Source organism: Malaclemys terrapin, chromosome 3, assembly GCF_027887155.1.
Source record: "Malaclemys terrapin pileata isolate rMalTer1 chromosome 3, rMalTer1.hap1, whole genome shotgun sequence".
In the NCBI taxonomy this organism is placed as follows: domain Eukaryota; kingdom Metazoa; phylum Chordata; order Testudines; family Emydidae; genus Malaclemys; species Malaclemys terrapin.
In genome coordinates, this window is record NC_071507.1 from 163,961,010 (window position 1) to 163,978,257 (window position 17,248).

The 17,248-nt window shown below is 40.9% G+C and overlaps 1 protein-coding gene across 1 annotated transcript in view; it reads right to left on the reverse strand.

Moving 5' to 3' along the window:
• The window catches only part of AGPAT5 (1-acylglycerol-3-phosphate O-acyltransferase 5), a 119,310-nt gene that overhangs the window by 75,257 nt on the left and 26,805 nt on the right, over positions 1 to 17,248 (reverse strand). The window contains exons 2-3 of the mRNA XM_054023129.1: positions 5,229 to 5,298; positions 846 to 961 (exon numbers count right to left, since the gene is read on the reverse strand). Of these exons, the coding sequence (XP_053879104.1) occupies positions 846 to 961; positions 5,229 to 5,298 (186 nt within the window). The remainder of the gene's footprint in view (positions 1 to 845; positions 962 to 5,228; positions 5,299 to 17,248) is intronic.

Sequence of the window (17,248 nt, forward strand, 5' to 3'; positions counted from 1 at the left end):
GTAAAGTTTCAATGCTATATTGAGTCAATGTTCAGTTGTAAACTTGAAAGAACAACCATGTTTTTTTCAGAGTTGTGCACATTTCAGAGTTACAAACAATCCTCCGTTCCCAAGGCGTTTGTAACTCTGAGGTTCTACTGTACTAAAGGAGCCATGCTGTCATGCGGGAGAGGTTGGCCTAGACAATTGTGCAGAAGCCATAGTCCGTTATTGGTGTAATGAGAACTGTGCAGATCTCATGACACCTGCATGTTAAGGCAACCCTGACCATTCTGTAGTGGCAATAGAATGAAGGCAAACTTCAACCTCCCTTGATAAAATGATTGAGAATATTCTCCCAGTTCTCCTCTCTTACTGGTTTTACATCAGTATTACTTCACTGTCTTCAATGAAATTACCCCCAATTTACAGAAGGATGAAAGGAGAATCTGGGTCTTACACATTGACAAGCACACGTATGTAAATATCTGAAAGGGAGAACAAGCATAAAGGACCCCAAATTAGACACCACCTCTAAATTTTGCCCCATGATTTTAATTCTGATATTACTCTAAAACACAGTATTTTGTTAATTAGAAAGATTAGTTAAGAAATATTAGTTAAAAAAGCTGAGTCAATCCTCTGATAAACAGCTGTCTTTTACATCAATATTAGAAAAATGTTCAAATGTACACCCCTCTGAATGAGACCAATCAATTTTCTTGTTAAAATAAAGGCACACCAAGAACATTTTGACTCGTTGCTATTCCTTTTGGACAAGTAGTACTAGAAATACACAGTAAAGAAAGATAATAACATTTTACACTACATGTGCAAACAAGGAAAAACAAACAAATGGGAGTTACCTGAGAAAAATACCACCCATACAAGGGAAGCCATTTTAACCCATCTTTCAAAACGTATCGGACATGTCCAAGAGCATTCTGTCTGATTGCCAACATGTCTGCAACAATCCAGTCAACTGCAAAGACAAAAACCCAGAACTCTTTAGTCAAACTGGGCCTCAAATATCCCTGAGGAAACAAAAAACGTTTTGTACACAGGATAGAACTAAAGTGCTGCTGAAACAGTAATTATGCTTCTGATGTTCATAACAGAAATCACATGAGAGGAAAAAAGCATGTAGTAAACACTCAAGATGACTGATATTTTTCAATGACAATACTAAGAAATCTTCCCAGAATCATGTTTATTTGTTACTTCCTTGTCAACTTTTCCTGACATGTTAATTACTCCTGTTCATTCATAACTTTAAATATTCCATTCCAAGAGGTGGCTGTTGGGTTTTTTTTTTAGTTTCATAGAATCACAGAAATGTAGGACTGGAAAGAACCTTGACAGATCATCTAGTCCATTCCCATGCACTGAGGCAGGACTAAGTATTGTCTAGACAGGGACGGGCAAACTTTTTTGGTGTGAGGGCTGCATCAAGTTTCCAAAATTGTATGGAGGGCCAGTTAGTGGAGGCTGTACCTCCCCAAACAGTCAAGCATGGCCCAGCCCTGCCCCCTATCTGACCCCTGCTGCTTCTCACCCCCGATGGACCCCCGGGGACTCCTGCCCCTGACAGCCCCTGGAACCCTGCCCCTGACTGCCCCCCGCCACCCCATCCAACCCCTCCTCTCATTCCTGACTGCCCCACGGGGACCTCTGCCCCATCCAACCACCCCTTCTCCCTGTCCCGACTGTCCCCAGAACCCCTGCCCCTGACTGCCCCCCGCTGCCCAATCCACCCCCCCTCTCCTTCATGACTGCCCCCTGGGAACCCTGGCCCCATTCAACCACCCTGTTCCCTGCCCTCTGACTGCCCACCACCCCTATCCACACCCCCACCCCTAACTCCCCTGTTCTCTATCCAACCCCCCCGCTCCCTGCCCCCTTACCGCGCTGCCTGGAGCACCGGCTGGCGGCCAGCCATGCCACCGTGTAGGTCAGCCCCGGCTCTGCAGCTGCACTGCCACAGGAGCTCGCAGCCCCGCTTCCCAGAGCATTGCGCCGGCAGCAGAGCGAGCTCAGAGCGGGGGGAGAGGGAACAGCAGGGGAAGGACCGGGCGCTAGCCTCCCGGGCAGGAGCTCAGGGGCCAGATAGGAGGGGCCCGCAGGCCGTAGTTTGCCCACCTCTGGTCTAGACTGTCTCTGACAGATGTCTGTCTAACCTGTTCTTAAAAATCTCCAATGACAAAGATTCCACAACCCCCCTAAGTAATTTTTTGCTAATATCTAACCTAAATCTCCCTTGCTGTAATTTAAGCCAATTACTTTTTGTCCTATCCTCAGTGGATAAGGAGAACAATTTATCACCCTCCTCTTTATAACTTTTTATGTACTTGAAGATTGTTATCATGTCCCCCCTCCCCACGTCAGTCTTTTTTTCTCCAGATTAAACTCAATTTTTTTCAATCTTTCCTCATAGATTATGTTTTCTAGACCTTCAATCTTTTTTGTTCCTCTTCTCTGGACTTTCTCCAATTTGTCTGTATCTTTCCTGAAGGTGGTGTCTACAACTGGACACAGTACTCCAGTTGAGGCCTTATTAGAGCTTAGCAGAGTGAAATAATTACTTCTCGTGTCCTGCTTTCATTGTTTCTGCTAATACATTCCAGAACGATGTCCCCTCATCTGGGATGTATTTTAAAGCCCCACCTCCCCTTTTTTTACAATTTTTTTATTACAGTGGTGACTCCTATTTAATCTTTGATCCACTATAACACCCAGATTCTTTTCTGCAGTACTCCTTCCCAGGCAGTTATTTCCCATGCACGGACAGCACTTCACTACATCTTTAACAAGAAAAAAAACAATTTAGTTCCAGATCCAAAAACTTGGTGACACTTGAAATTCTATCATCAATTACCTGCAAAGATTAAAGGGCTGATCTTGCACAAGCATAACTTTATGCACGCAAGTAGCCACATTGACTTAAATACATGTGTATTCTATAAAGCTTGAGTTCACGTGGATTCCCAAAACTGTGTAGAAGTAATAGTGGGAGGTATCTGGTCTTTATGAAGATAACTGTAGTGGGCGTTTCAGAAAGTGGTCACTGAAAGAGGGGCATTCCCTATGGGGCAGAGTTAAGGTTGAGATACATTATCTGTGGTATTCAGTGGTTGTGCTAGTGGTGAGGTATATCTTTCGGGGTGGAGGAACAGATGGTATGTACTGTTACTTAACTTTTTGTTTCTTTGTTGTTGAAGATTTGCATTAGGCATGTTACTTGCAATAACCTTAAATGACACACATTTTGTGTATATGCACATGTGCATACACAAACATCATCTTTCTGAAAAACCTGGCATCAGAATCCATTTCCATATTACATGTCCCACAATATGGAAAGCAGACATTTGATGACAATCTTATTTTAATATGTTAAACATTATAGTCAATATATTTTAAAAGAGTCTTGCCTGTTTTCCAGTTTCATTGATCAACTGAAAGTCCAATTTGTGGCATTTAGGCGTGTGACTCTGCAATTTGCTAGTGCAAAGAGCCATCAGGTGCACTCAATTTATCAGGAAATTTTGTTTTAAGTTAGTAGTTTTCTCTACCGTGAATGAAAAATATACTTTCCTCTCCTCCAAGCCGGGAAGGTCCCCTACTTCGTATGTCCCTACTCAAACTTGAGAGATTCCCTCACTTCCTTGCCATTTAATTTTTTCTTCTTCATGACCCCCTACCTCTGAGGACACCATGGATTTCTCCTTCGGAGTCCTTCAATGCTGCTCTTTAGATCAGCTGTAAAGACCAATGATGATAAGCACAAAACACTTATCTAAAGCAAGAACAGACTTTGTCAAATCAATCAAAAGAAATACAGTGGAATCACTCCAGTAGAGGACCCTTAGCTCTGGGACTTGCTGCTCTCACTAGGTTGGCAAAGCTATATTCTATTGATCTTCAGGGCACATTGCAAGACTGTTTTCTCCTGGGCTTTTGCCTAATGGGGATGCTATATAATTTAAATGATGGGTGAGACTCATCCAGACTTGACAATGATCAACAAGTTAGGTATAGAAACATGACTGTTGATTATTGCCCAGACACTATGCTGTGGACAGTTTCATAAATATATTTCTTTTCATTCAATTTAGAATAAATAAAAAGCTCTCATACACAAGGTCTGAGCAGCCAGCCAATCCTTTAAAGTCACAAAAACAAAATGCAATACTATCAGTTCACCCCTGTACCAAGCAGCACCACATAAATCAAATACTAACAACTCCACATATCAGCCTACTGTACACCTAAATCCTCTGAGGAAAGTTAAAACAAATGGGCCATAAAGCACATAAGTTTGTAGGTACCAATTCTTAGTTTTCAGTGGGATTTCTCACTCCGACAACCTTTATTTGATGAGGTGCACAGACCCAATCAATTGTTTAGCAGAGAGGTAACTGAACCTTGATCTTGAGTTACAGGTGGTATCTGTCTTCCCTGTAGAGAAATCCAGACATAAGGAAACTTGGATGAGCACAGCTGAACCAAGTTACCTTATAATGCATAGTAGATTGGACTAAAAGGCTTACTCCTCTAAGGTGCTGAGTGCCTTCACTGAAGTCAATGGAAATTAAGGTACTCAGGGCCTGATCCTGAAAGGTGCTTGAGAGAGGAAATAATTCCAGGAGTTTTTCCTTGCTGAATTTAACTGCCTCCTCATCTTCTCCATTTAGGGTTGCATCTTGGATTTTAGAGTTTAAATGTTATGACTTAGATTTTGTGGTAATTCAGATAGGGCTGAACCTTGCAAGGTGCCAAGTGCCTCTCATTAGCTGCACTCAGTGCTAAGTAGGATCATATGCAAAGACACTTTGCAGGTTCAGGTCCAGAAACACCAAAAGAAATTTAAAGCACAGGTTCTGATGTAGAGATTATATTTGTCTGGACTCATATTCGCTAATAATATGAGTTAATCTGTGACACCCTCCTCTTAAGAAATTAATTTAAGAAATAAGTGGCTATAATACTCATTTTCAAGGTCAGTTTATGACTTTCTGTTAAAAAAAATCTCCTACTTTGTTGCTAAGGTTGTTCTTAAAAAATACAGATTACATAAACACTACAGAGATTTAGCTAAAACAGAGTTACTAGCTATATTTAAGATCACTGTCTATACTTAAGATTATACTGGCAAAATCTGAAATATTTCTCTTTAAATAGCATGCCCAACAGCTTTTCTACCTTTCAGTTAAAAAAAAAAAAAAAGTGCAAACAAATGAAATACAAACCTGTACACTGATGATTTGATAAATATACTACATTTTCTTTATTTTTTGGCAAATCTCCATAGATTATAATCTAAAAAAGAAATAAAACATTACTTCATTATTTACATTCATTACTTCAATTAATAAAGAAACTTAATGAACAATAAGCAATAGAACTTCTTAGCCAGTTACCACCATTAATTAAAATAACCTCTAATGAGATCTTATCAGGAACCATCATGTGTACCATCTATTTCCAAACAGTGAGGAATGTCTATATGCTGCTCCTGAAGTAAGAAAGACATTTCCTTAATTGAGTCTCAATCCTGAAATGGGATCCAGTCAGGCAGATCCTTATGCCCATGCGATTCACAAATTCATAGCATTTCAGGCAAAAAAGGACCATTAGATCACCTACTCTGACCTCCTGGATTACACAATTTCACCCAACTACCCCTACACTGAGCCCAATAACCTGCGCTTGACTAATGCATATCATCCAGAAAAGCATCCAGTCTTGACTTGAAAACATCAAGAGATGGAGAATCCACCATTTCCCTTGGTAGTGTGTCACAATGTTAAAAATTTGTTCTTAACTTCCAATTTGAATTTGTCTGGTTTCAGCTTCCAGCCACTGGTTCTTGTTATGCCTTTTTCTGCTAGACTAAAGGGTATGTTAGTACCTGGTATTTTTTCCCTGTGAAGGCATTTATGCAATCAAATCACCTCTTGATCTTTTTGATAAGCTAAACAGATTTAGATCTTTAAGCTCTTGCTGCAAGGCATTTTCTCCAGCCCTCAAATCACTTTTGTGGTTCTTTTCTGCATCATCTCTAATTTTTCAATATTCTTTTTAAAATGTGGACACAAGAACTGGGCCCAATCACATGTAGCCCTTTCTCCCATAACATTACACGGGGAGCTCATGTTGATTTGTTTGTCCACTGGGACCCGCAGACCTTTTTCAGACCCACTGCTATCCAAGATACAATCCTTCAATCTGTAGGCATGGGCTACTTTCCATATTCCTAGATGTATAACTTTGCATTTGGCTGTATTAAGACATTTTGTTTGAATAGGCCCAGTTTACCAAGTGATCCAGATTGCTCTGTATAAATGCCGTCATCATTATGGTACCACTCCACCAATCTTTGCATCATTTGCTATCAACTCTGATATTATGCTTCCAGATCATTGATGAAAATGTTGAATAGCATCAGGCCTGGGACTAATCGCTATGGAACCCCACTAAATGATGATTCCCTAGTGACTGCTTTTTGAGATCTGTCCGTTAGCTAGATTTTAATCCATTTAATGATCTTGTACAGTGCTAATTTTTTAATCAGAACATTGTGTGACACTAAATGAAATGGCTAACAAAAGTCTATTACATTTAAGCAGTTCCCTTTATCAACCAATCTCAGTAATCTCAGCAAAGAATAAAATAAGGTTTGACAAGACCTATTTTCCATAAATCCATGTCAACTGACATTAATTATATTCCTATTCTCCAATTCTCTATCAATTGAATTGAATTTAAGGCAGGCTCCTGTATCAAATTTTCCATTATTTTGCCTCAGAATAATGTCAGGCTAACTACTGGCATACATTTATCTGGGTCAACCCGCTTGCCCTTCTTGTACACTGGCACAACATTTCCACTCTTCCACTCTCTGGTATTTTCCTGGTACCCCAAGATTTGTTAAAAATTAACATCAATGGGCCAGAGACCTCATCCAGCTCTTTTAGGACTCTTGACTGCAAGTTATCTGGGCCTGTTGATTTAAAAATGTTTATTCCTAGTAGATGTTGTCTAACAGCCACCTTAATTACTAATTGACTGGAAAGTACTTAATGCTCATATGAGATGAGTACATCATCTCACTTTTTTCCAAATACAGAACAGAAATATTTATTGAATATTTCTGCCTTTTCTGCATCATTACTAACAATTTTACCATCTCCGTCTAGTGATGGAACTCTTCCATTGCTAGGATCTCTTTTGTTCTTAAACTTTATAAACACACACACACACACACACACCCCTTCTTATTATTGTTATCCCTGCCAGTCATGGATTTTTCCCTGTTATCTTTAGCTTTCCTTATACATTTTCGGCACTTCAGGACTTCTGCTTTATACTGATTGTTACATCTTTCCCCTTTTTTCCCATTTCTTATATATTGGTTTTTTATATCTAATTGCTGCCTTTGCTTTAGCACTGACCCAGGATGGGCTTTTAGCCAAAGATGTCCTCTTTATTAATTGTGGCATTGTGCTTTTTGGCCATTTGATAAACTTCTAAAAGAAGCTGCCAATTTTGATTCATGTTTTTTTGTCTAAATTTTTTCTCCCAAACAATTGTATTGATAATTTTCCTCAGTTTTGGGAAAATAGCCCTTTTGAAACACTAAATATATATTACTGGTTGGGATTGTCCTCTGCCCATATTAAATGTAATCAGGTCATGAGCAACCACCAACTTCCACAATAAAACTGTCTCAAAACATTTTTCTGTGGATTAGTTTTAGTTCTTGGCTCTTATGAACAGATGTCTCTGTTCAGGCCCAGGGAACTTTGCCACATTTATTTTCACCTTTCCTATTCACAGTCTCTGTAACCATTTTTTTTTTTTAAACTACATTACATTCTCGTTCAATTCCTCTACTACTAAAGACAGATAGAGAAAACACTGGACTACTGCTTTAATGTATTTATTCTCTCTCTCTCACACACACACATACACACACACGATTACAACGACTGCAGAGAATTACATCAGTATATGGCAAAGAGACATTCACGTCAAATTCAGGCCTGATATAAATGGGCGTAACTCCCACTGAGTTAAAATTAGTCCAAGAGTCAGTACTCCAATTTAAAACTGTCTTTGTAATTTGAATTCCAGTCAACACGGAAAATATCCAGAATGACAGCTCTCCAAAACCTTCATGGAATGTGTCTGAGCATTTTCTTATGTAAGGATTTCATAGATTGAGAGGCCATAAAAGATCACTGTGATCATCTGGTCTGATCTCCTGCATAACCACAGGCGATAAGACTTCCCTGAATTAAGGTTTTATCTAGAGAACATCTTTTAGAATAATATCCAATCTTGATTTTAAAAGTTGATGGAAAATGCGCCACAAATCTCGGTAACCTGTTCCAATGGTTAATTACCTTAACTGATAAAGATCTGCACCTAATTTCTAGTCCGAATGTGTCTAGCATCAACTTCCAGCCATTGGATCCCATTATACCTTTGTCTGCTACACAGAAAAGTCCATTATGAAATTTTTGTTCCCCATGAATTGTGATCAAGTCACCACTTAACCTTCTCTTGTTAAATTAAACAGTCTATCACTATATGGCATGTTTTTCAATTCTTTAATCATTCTTGCGGCTCTTTGAACCTTTTCCAATTTATCAACATTATTTTTGAACTGTAGACACCAGAACTAGACAGTATTCCAGCAGCAGTCACAGCAGTGTAAATACAAAGAGGGAATAATCTCCACACTCTTATTTGCTATTCTCCTGTTTAACCATCCCAGGATCACATTAGCCCCTTTGGCCACTGCATTACACTGAAAATTTTAAATTTAATTTTAAATTTTAATGCCAACTGTAGATATTACACATTGTTCAGGAACAAAGCAACAGTTTAGGGGCCTGATCCTACAACTCATTTACAGGAATTCCACTGAAATCATAAATCATCTAGTTTGTGAAACTAAACTTTGTCTTTTTAGTGCGGGAGTATAAAGTAGTAAAATCTTATTCCATTGGCAATTTAGTGATAGAAAGGCAAGGGAAGTATCATTTGATTTGTAAAAATCCACAGAATCATAATTTCAATGGTGTCACCCTCTGCAGAGTGCTTGGGGGACTTGCTGTCCCTCTGTCTCCCAGCTCCAGATCCTCTGGTTAGTGGAAATTTTAATAATACAATTTAATTGGAAATGGATCAAGTTGGGTATTACTCAAAAGTCCTTTCTCCCATGAACGCAATGGTACCAAATGCGACAAGCCTAGAATAATTATGTAGCTATATATTTGAGAAGATGTTTTCTTTTTTAAATCAACTTTTTAAAACTATATTTTAACACAGGGATGGTTTACTTACATAAAATAGATATTGATCTTTGGTAATTCTAGGGAAGTTAGCCTTGACATGTAGGACTGAAAACATTTATTCAAATCAAAGTCATCATCGTCATCTTAGTTTAGGGAACCACTGCTAGATATGTCACACGGATCGTCATCCACAGTGCATATCAGTGATTGTCTCAGCTATTACAAGTATTTTCAGAGCAAGAAAAGTCTTCGGAAGCTAATCAAATGCTTTCCAGAAAAAGGTAATTTGGTCTTTCCAGCCAACCTTCCAGTTGTGTCATATCCTGAAAGGGTGTGGATACCTGGCAGTGTGGTGGCTTAAATGGTCCAAGTGATAGGAACACATCGCTGAGAGATATCCAGCAATTCTGTTCCATAACATTAGGTACAAAAACAGAATCTTGCAAAAATCTTTGGTCGCATTTCATAGAGAGCATTAGAATACCTGTGTCTTGTGCAAAAATCCAGAATTAAGTAGCACCTCTCTCTGTGGCATTGATGGCATGCAAGATAATTTTAGTGTCAGCCTACTCATGGGACCTACAAAGAAACTCCACGCAACAGTGTGAGGCAGCAACTTTGTTACGCCATGCAGTGACAAAATTCTTTGCATGCTGGAACGTTTTTCCTGCAATGTATGTGGTTAACTCCTCATTCCTGTGAGTATGAGACAGTAGCTTCTTCATTGTGACATTGGAGATGTTTGTGGAGTCAATGATTTTGTATTGGACAGGTGCAATACTATGGAGTCTTTTCTTTCTGGTAATATTTTTAATCTATTCTCCTGCATACATGTCAAACACAACGTGGACTTTGTCATAAGTCCAGTATTTTCTCTGTAGCCTCATAATGAAGAATTCAGCAATCTCAGAAGATTAACTTTTTCTGGATGGTCAAAAGCTTGTACCTCAGCCATACCATCTACGATTACTATGCTGAGACACCTCTGTTGGCATAAGATCCTAGCTACACTGTCAGGCTTAGGAAGACCATAGAATTATAGAAGAATCATAGAAGATTAGGGCTGGAAGAGACCTCAGCAGAGCAGACAGGGGGCTGCAGACAGGGGAGTTTGAGAGGGAAAGCAAGAGATCCCACTGCCGAACAGGCTACCAGGTGAGAGTACTAGCTGTTGGTGCGAGTGAGTTTGCTTGACTGTTTGAATTTTAATTGTGATTCTGATTTCAGGTGACTTCAGTTTCAGTTACAGCTGCTGTGGCAGTTGGGACTGAGTGCCTGACCTTGTTCCCTTGATTGCCTTTGATTGGCCTTCCCCAGTGTGACTCACGAGGGGGTGGGACTGATCTAGGCAAGTAGGCTTTAAAAGCCAGAGGCAGAATGACCAGGGGGCTGCAGACAGGGAAGTTTGAGAGGGAGTTTGACAGAGGGAGGCTTACGATGTTTAGGAAGACCCGCAACACCTGTACCAGCACTGCTTCTGTCTCCTCCACCTGCGCCTGTAGTCAGACAGAGCACCTGAGCATGGATGCTTCTACCCAAATCCTGGTGTGGTTTTGCAGGGACTGTAACTTGCAATTTCCACTTACTGATATCCAGGCTGGGGGGGTGGGGGGGGACATCCAATGTGAAAGGTGCCTGCTGGTGGAATCTCTCAGGCAGCAGGTGGGAGAGCTACAGGAGGAGGTGGCTAGGTTAAGGAGCATCCGAATCCACTAGCAATTCCTGGACAGTGTCCATGTGGAGACAGCTGAGGTAGCTGTCCCAGTACACAGGACTGCTGACACACCACTGGTGGAGGAGGTGATGGCTCAGGGTGGACACTGGCAGCTGGTTACTTCTGGCAGCAGGCAGTGCTCCACCCCTGCTCCGAACCCTCCCGCCATGGTAATACATAACCGTTATGCTCTTCTTCATACAGGGGAGAAGGAATCACTCCCTACAGTAAAGGAGGAGAAGCCTTGTACCCCTAAGGTTGGGAGGTCTGCTGCCACCACTGCTAATAGGAAACATAGGGTAGTGGTGGTTGGAGACTCTCTGTTGAGGGGGACGGAGGCACCCATCTGTCGCCCTGACATTTCATCTCTGGAGGTATGCTGCCTGCCGGGGGCCTGTATCCGAAATGTTACAGAGGCATTGTCGAGGATTATCCAGCCCTCTGACTACTACCCCATGCTACTCATCCATGTGAGCACAAATGATACTGCGAGATGTGACAGTGAGCAGATCAAGACTGACTACAGGGCTCTGGGAGTACGGGTGAAGGAGTTTGGAGCGCAGGTGGTATTCCCCTTCAATTCTTCCTGTCAAAAATAGGGGCCCGGGCAGAGACAGATGCATCATGGAGGTGAATGCCTGGCTCCGAAGATGGTGTTGCCAGGAGGGCTTTGGCTTCCTCGACCACGGGATGCTATTTGAGGAAGGACTGCTAGGCAGAGATGGCGTTCACCTTTCGAGGAGGGGAAAGACCCTATTTGGACACAGACTGGCTAACCTAGTGAGGAAGGCTTTAAACTAGGTTCGACGGGGACAGGTGAGCAAAGCTCACAGGTAAGTGGGGAACATGGAGACCTGAGAGATGGGTCGGAAACAAGAGGGAGTGTGGACTATAATGGCAGAGAGAAAGGAGGGTCAGGGTAAAAATGGGAGGCAAGATCAAACTAGTATCTTAGATGCCTATATACAAATATGAGAAGTATGGGTAAAAAGCAGGAAGAACGGGAAGTGCTAATAAATAAATACAACTATGACATTGTTGGCATTACTGAAACTTGGTGGGATAATACACATGATTGGAATGTTGGTGTGGATGGGTACAGCTTGCTCAGGAAGGCTAGACAGGGGGAAAAGGGAGGAGGTCTTGCCTTATATATTAAAAATGTACATACTTGGACTGAGGTGGAGATGAACATAGGAGACGGAAGTGTGGAGAGTCTCTGGGTTAGGCTAAAAGGGGTAAAAAACAAGGGTGATGTCTTGCTAGGAGTCTACTACAGGCCACCTAACCAGGTGGATGAGGCTTTTTTTAAACAACTAACAAAATCATCCAAAGACCAAGATTTGGTGGTGATAGGGGACTTCAACTATCCAGATATATGTTGGGAAAATAACACAACAGGGCACAGACTATCCAATAAATTCTTGGACTGCATTGCAGACAACTTTTTATTTTGGAAGGTTGAAAAAGCTACTGGGGGGAAGCTGTTCTAGATTTGATTTTAACAAATAGGGAGGAACTCATTGAGAATTTGAAAGTAGAAGGCAGCTTGGGTGAAAGTGATCATGAAATCAGAGAGTTTGCAATTCTAAGGAAGGGTAGAAAGGGAGTACAGCAAAATAGAGACAATGGATTTCAGGAAGGTGGATTTTGGTAAGCTCAGAGAGCTGATAGGTAAGGTCCCATGGGAATCAAGACTGAGGGTAAAAACAACTGAGGAGAGTTGGCAGTTTTTTCAAAGGGACACTATTAAGGGCCCAAAAGCAAGCTATTCTGCTGGAGAGGAAAGAGAGGAAATGTGGCAAAAGACCACCTTGGCTTAATCATGAGATCTTGCATGATCTACAAAATAAAAAGGAGTCATATAAAAAATGGAAACTAGGATAGACTATGAAGGATGAATATAGGCAAACAACACAGGAATGCAGGGGCAAGATTAGAAAGGCAAAGGCACAAAATGAGCTCAAACTGGCTACACTAGTTTCCTAAAGGGAAACAAGAAGACTTTTTATCAATACATTAGAAGCAAGAGGAAGACCAAGGACAGGGTAGGCCCACTGTTCAGTGAGGAGGGAGAAACAGTAACAGGAAACTTGGAAATGACAGAGATGCTTAATGCCTTCTTTGTTTTGGTCTTCACCGAGAAGTCTGAAGGAATGCCTAACATAGTGAATGCTAATGGGAAGGGGAAAAAGAACAGGAGTATTTGTGGCACCTTAGAGACTAACAAATTTATTAGAGCATAAGCTTTCGTGGGCTACAGCCCACTTCTTCGGATGCATAGAATGGGAAGGGGATAAATATCTTCTTTATTTTAGAAGATAAAATAAAAAAAGAACAAGTTAAAAATCACTTAGAAAAGTTAGATGCTTGCAAGTCACCAGGGCCTGATGAAATGCATCCTAGAATACTCAAGGAGCTAACAGAGGAAGTATCTGAGCTTCTAGCTATTATCTTTGGAAAATCATGGGAGACGAGAGAGATTCCAGAAGACTGGAAAAGGGCAAATATAGTGCCCATCTATAAAAAGGGAAATAAAAACAACCCAGGAAACTACAGACCAGTTAGTTTAACTTTTGTGCCAGGGAAGATAATGGAGCAAGTAATTAAGGAAATCATCTGCAAACACTTGGAAGGTGGTAAGGTGTTAGGGAATAGCCGGCATGGATTTGTAAAGAACAAATCATGTCAAACCAATCTGATAGCTTTCTTTGATAGGATAACGAGTCTTGTGGATAAGGGAGAAGTGGTGGATGTGGTATACCAAGACTATAGTAAGGCATTTGATACAGTCTCGCATGATATTCTTATTGATAAACTAGGCAAATACAATTTAGATGGGGTTACTATAAGGTGGGTGCATAACTGGCTGGTTAACCATACTGAGAGAGTAGTTATTAATGGTTCCCAATCCTGCTGGAAAGGTATAACAAGTGGGGTTCTGCAGGGGTCTGTTTTGGGACCATCTCTGTTCAATATCTTCATCAACGACTTAGATATTGGCATAGAAAGTACGCTTATTAAGTTTGCAGATGATATCAAACTGGGAGGGATTGCAACTGCTTTGGAGGATAAGGTCATAATTCAAAATGATCTGGACAAATTGGAGAAATGGTCTGAGGTAAACAGGATGAAGTTTAACAAAGACAAATGCAAAGTGCTCCACTTAGGAAGGAACAATCAGTTTCACACATACAGAATGGGAAGAGACTGTCTAGGAAGGAGTACGGCAGAAAGGGATCTAGGGGTTATAGTGGACCAAAAGCTAAATATGAGTCACCTGGAATGTACCTGACTTCTGCACAATGATCAAGTGAAGTCAAGGTTACTGAATGTTGAAAGCTCTATTATAGTCAATTCAACTGCTGATTCATTGAAAACTGGACTTCTTGTCTTCAGAATTTTTGGACCTTGGCAGGAAAGTAAGCAAGCCATGAAGACAGGAAGCCCCTTCATGGAATGGTCTTTGCTGATCCAGACAGGACTTGAGACTGGGATAGGTACCCCTTAATACGTTCCTCTTAGCAGACCATAACAGTAGCATGAAGGTATGTTTGCTACCTTATGCATCTTCAAGGAAATCTAAGTTATTAGCAGCACAAAATATAAACCCACTCATGATGAGTTCTGGGGGAACACACATTCCTCCATTCACTTGCAAATGAGGTTCTTCACCGAATGCAACTGCAGTCTCCAGGTGAACTACTTTGCTATAGTCAATGGAGGAGCCAATCCTGTGCATAAGCTGCACAAGAAATTTGCTATGGGTTTTGGAATGAATTGTTAAGCCAACAACCACCTGTAGCGGTGGATTACGCAGAAGCCATACAGTTGTTGTGTATGTGTTGGAAATCTATCTTTTGCTCAAACTCCTGTATATGAAGCTTTGCAATAAAATGGCATCCTTGTGCTCCATTTGCTTACTGTCATACCTGATGGTGATGAAGTCACTGCGACCAGCGATGCAAAACTTCAACTAGTACAGGTCATGCAATATTATATCTTCAGTTTGCCATCAGTTATGAATCTCTGAAACTCCCATATACTATAAGACAAAATACTTTTTCTTATAAATGTATGTGGTTAACTCCTCATTCCTGTGAGTATGAGACAGTAGCTTCTTCATTGTGACATTGTGCAAACAGTCTTCATATTACTGTTGACATCAGTACTTTCTTTTGCTTTTGATAGGATCACCTATTTTGCAGTTTTTAAAGATATGCACTGTGATTCATTTCTGCAGATAGGATTGCTAAAAACTACATCCATATCCCACAGTTCATCTTCAATAAGTGCTTTAAGAGCCTCTCTGCTGAGCATTTTTTCCTCTTCAATCCCATACAAAACACATATTTCTCTGTTCTTAACCTCTGTATCGGCCATCACCACCACTTTCCCATCCATTAGAGCCTCTGTGAGGCAATTTATGAACTCCAGCTGAGTTGCACCATTTACAGTAAAAAAAAATCAGTACTTAATTTCTGTTGCTTTTTCCTTTGGGTGCAACACATTACATTTATACTTGGCGTAGCACATGATGTGATATGCAATATATGCACGGATGTCTCTTGAGTTAATGCACCTGCGTACTTTCCATGCAGCGTTCTTGCTAAGAGTGACTGCTTCACACAGTTTCTCACCTGTCTCATATTGAAACTATACTTAATGGATGCCATTGGGTTTCCAGCTTACTGCAGAAGAAGCAGGCATTCTTCTCTAAACCCATGTCATGGGACCTACTAGAAGGTGAGTCTCATGCACAGCTGGCATTTGTCCTGGCATTTTCAACTTTTTCCTGATGGATTTCCACTCCAACCTTGCCAAATTCAGTTTATGGGTGCACTTCTTACAGAATGTAAGAAGCCACTGAGTGTTGTGTTTAAGCAAGTCCTCCCCAGAAACAACCTCCAAAGATTCAGCTATTAGTCAGTACTGTTCATCTCCCTGTTGATGCCTAAAAATCATGAAGACCAAAGTAAAAAACAGGGATTTTGTAATAAATTACTTTGGGATTGTAATGAATTATATTATGTTATATAAATAAGCGCATACTGTTTACAGAGGGATTCCAGTAATTTCTGGTTGGCTGCTGACGTTTTAACTGGTGCCTCATTACAACTTTTTTGGCATAATAAATCTGATAATACCACTGAGCCACTTTTTTTTTGGCCCATGAGGGCAAATCAATTTGAAACACTCCTTCCATTTATAGTAATCTGTTCAGCATTCAAAAAAATTAATGTGGTGTCATCTTCTAAGCAGTAGGTGATAAAGAACAGTCAGTCGAGGGCCAAAATCTAACTTTGTGAGGGCTGAATGTTTGATATGCCAGTGTCAGAGCATCATTTAAAAAAAGATGGTTTTAAAAAAATTTCTTGAACATGTATTTACATAATTGTTTAGGTTTGCCATGTTTGGTACCATTGTATTCATGGGAGAAAGGGTTTTTAATAATACCCACTGCGACTGATGACACTGTATTATCAAAATTTCTACCAACACCTAAGTTCCCTCTAAGCTGCATGGACACCCAGCAGTCTATTAAGTGCCATGCACTTCAGGTGCCCCTACCCCCACTGCCCTTGCCCTCTGCCTTGGAGCCCCTGGCTAGCTGCTCCCGGCAGTGTTCTGCCTGCTGTGCTGAGTTGGGGGGGTAGGGAAGGGTACTGATGTCAGGGAGTCCTCCTCCCCCCGACCCTGTACCCCATCTCCACAGAGCAGGAGGGATGACATGACAGGGCTCAGGAGTGGGACGGAGCTTGCTGGCAGCTGCTGATGTGTCTGAACAAGTAGGCTTCAGAGTGGTGAGTGCCGATCTACTTAAAGGGGCAACACATGCCTGCCTGCCTGCCTGCCTGCCTCTCTCTCTCTCTCTCTCTCTCTCTCTCACACACACACACACACACACACACACACAGTGTGTGTCTGTCTTTCACACTCACCTCCCAACACATACTTGTATTATTATTGTTGTTACTTCTTGATACTTCATGCAATACACATATTCTCTGTAATAATATTCTTTCAAAGTGTGTTATTTTAGTGTTTTGACTGGTCTATGCATTTCATAGTTTTTATTTCTCTCTTACGCTTAAATTTAATTCTGTGAGTAGTGAGTTCTAAAATGCCTAATCTGTCCTGGCTGGAATAATTATCCCCATGGTAACTTTTTAAAAATATATATTATATGTAGGTTTTTTGTTTCTACGGGTGGCACACATCCGCACATTACCTCGAAATGGTGCACATA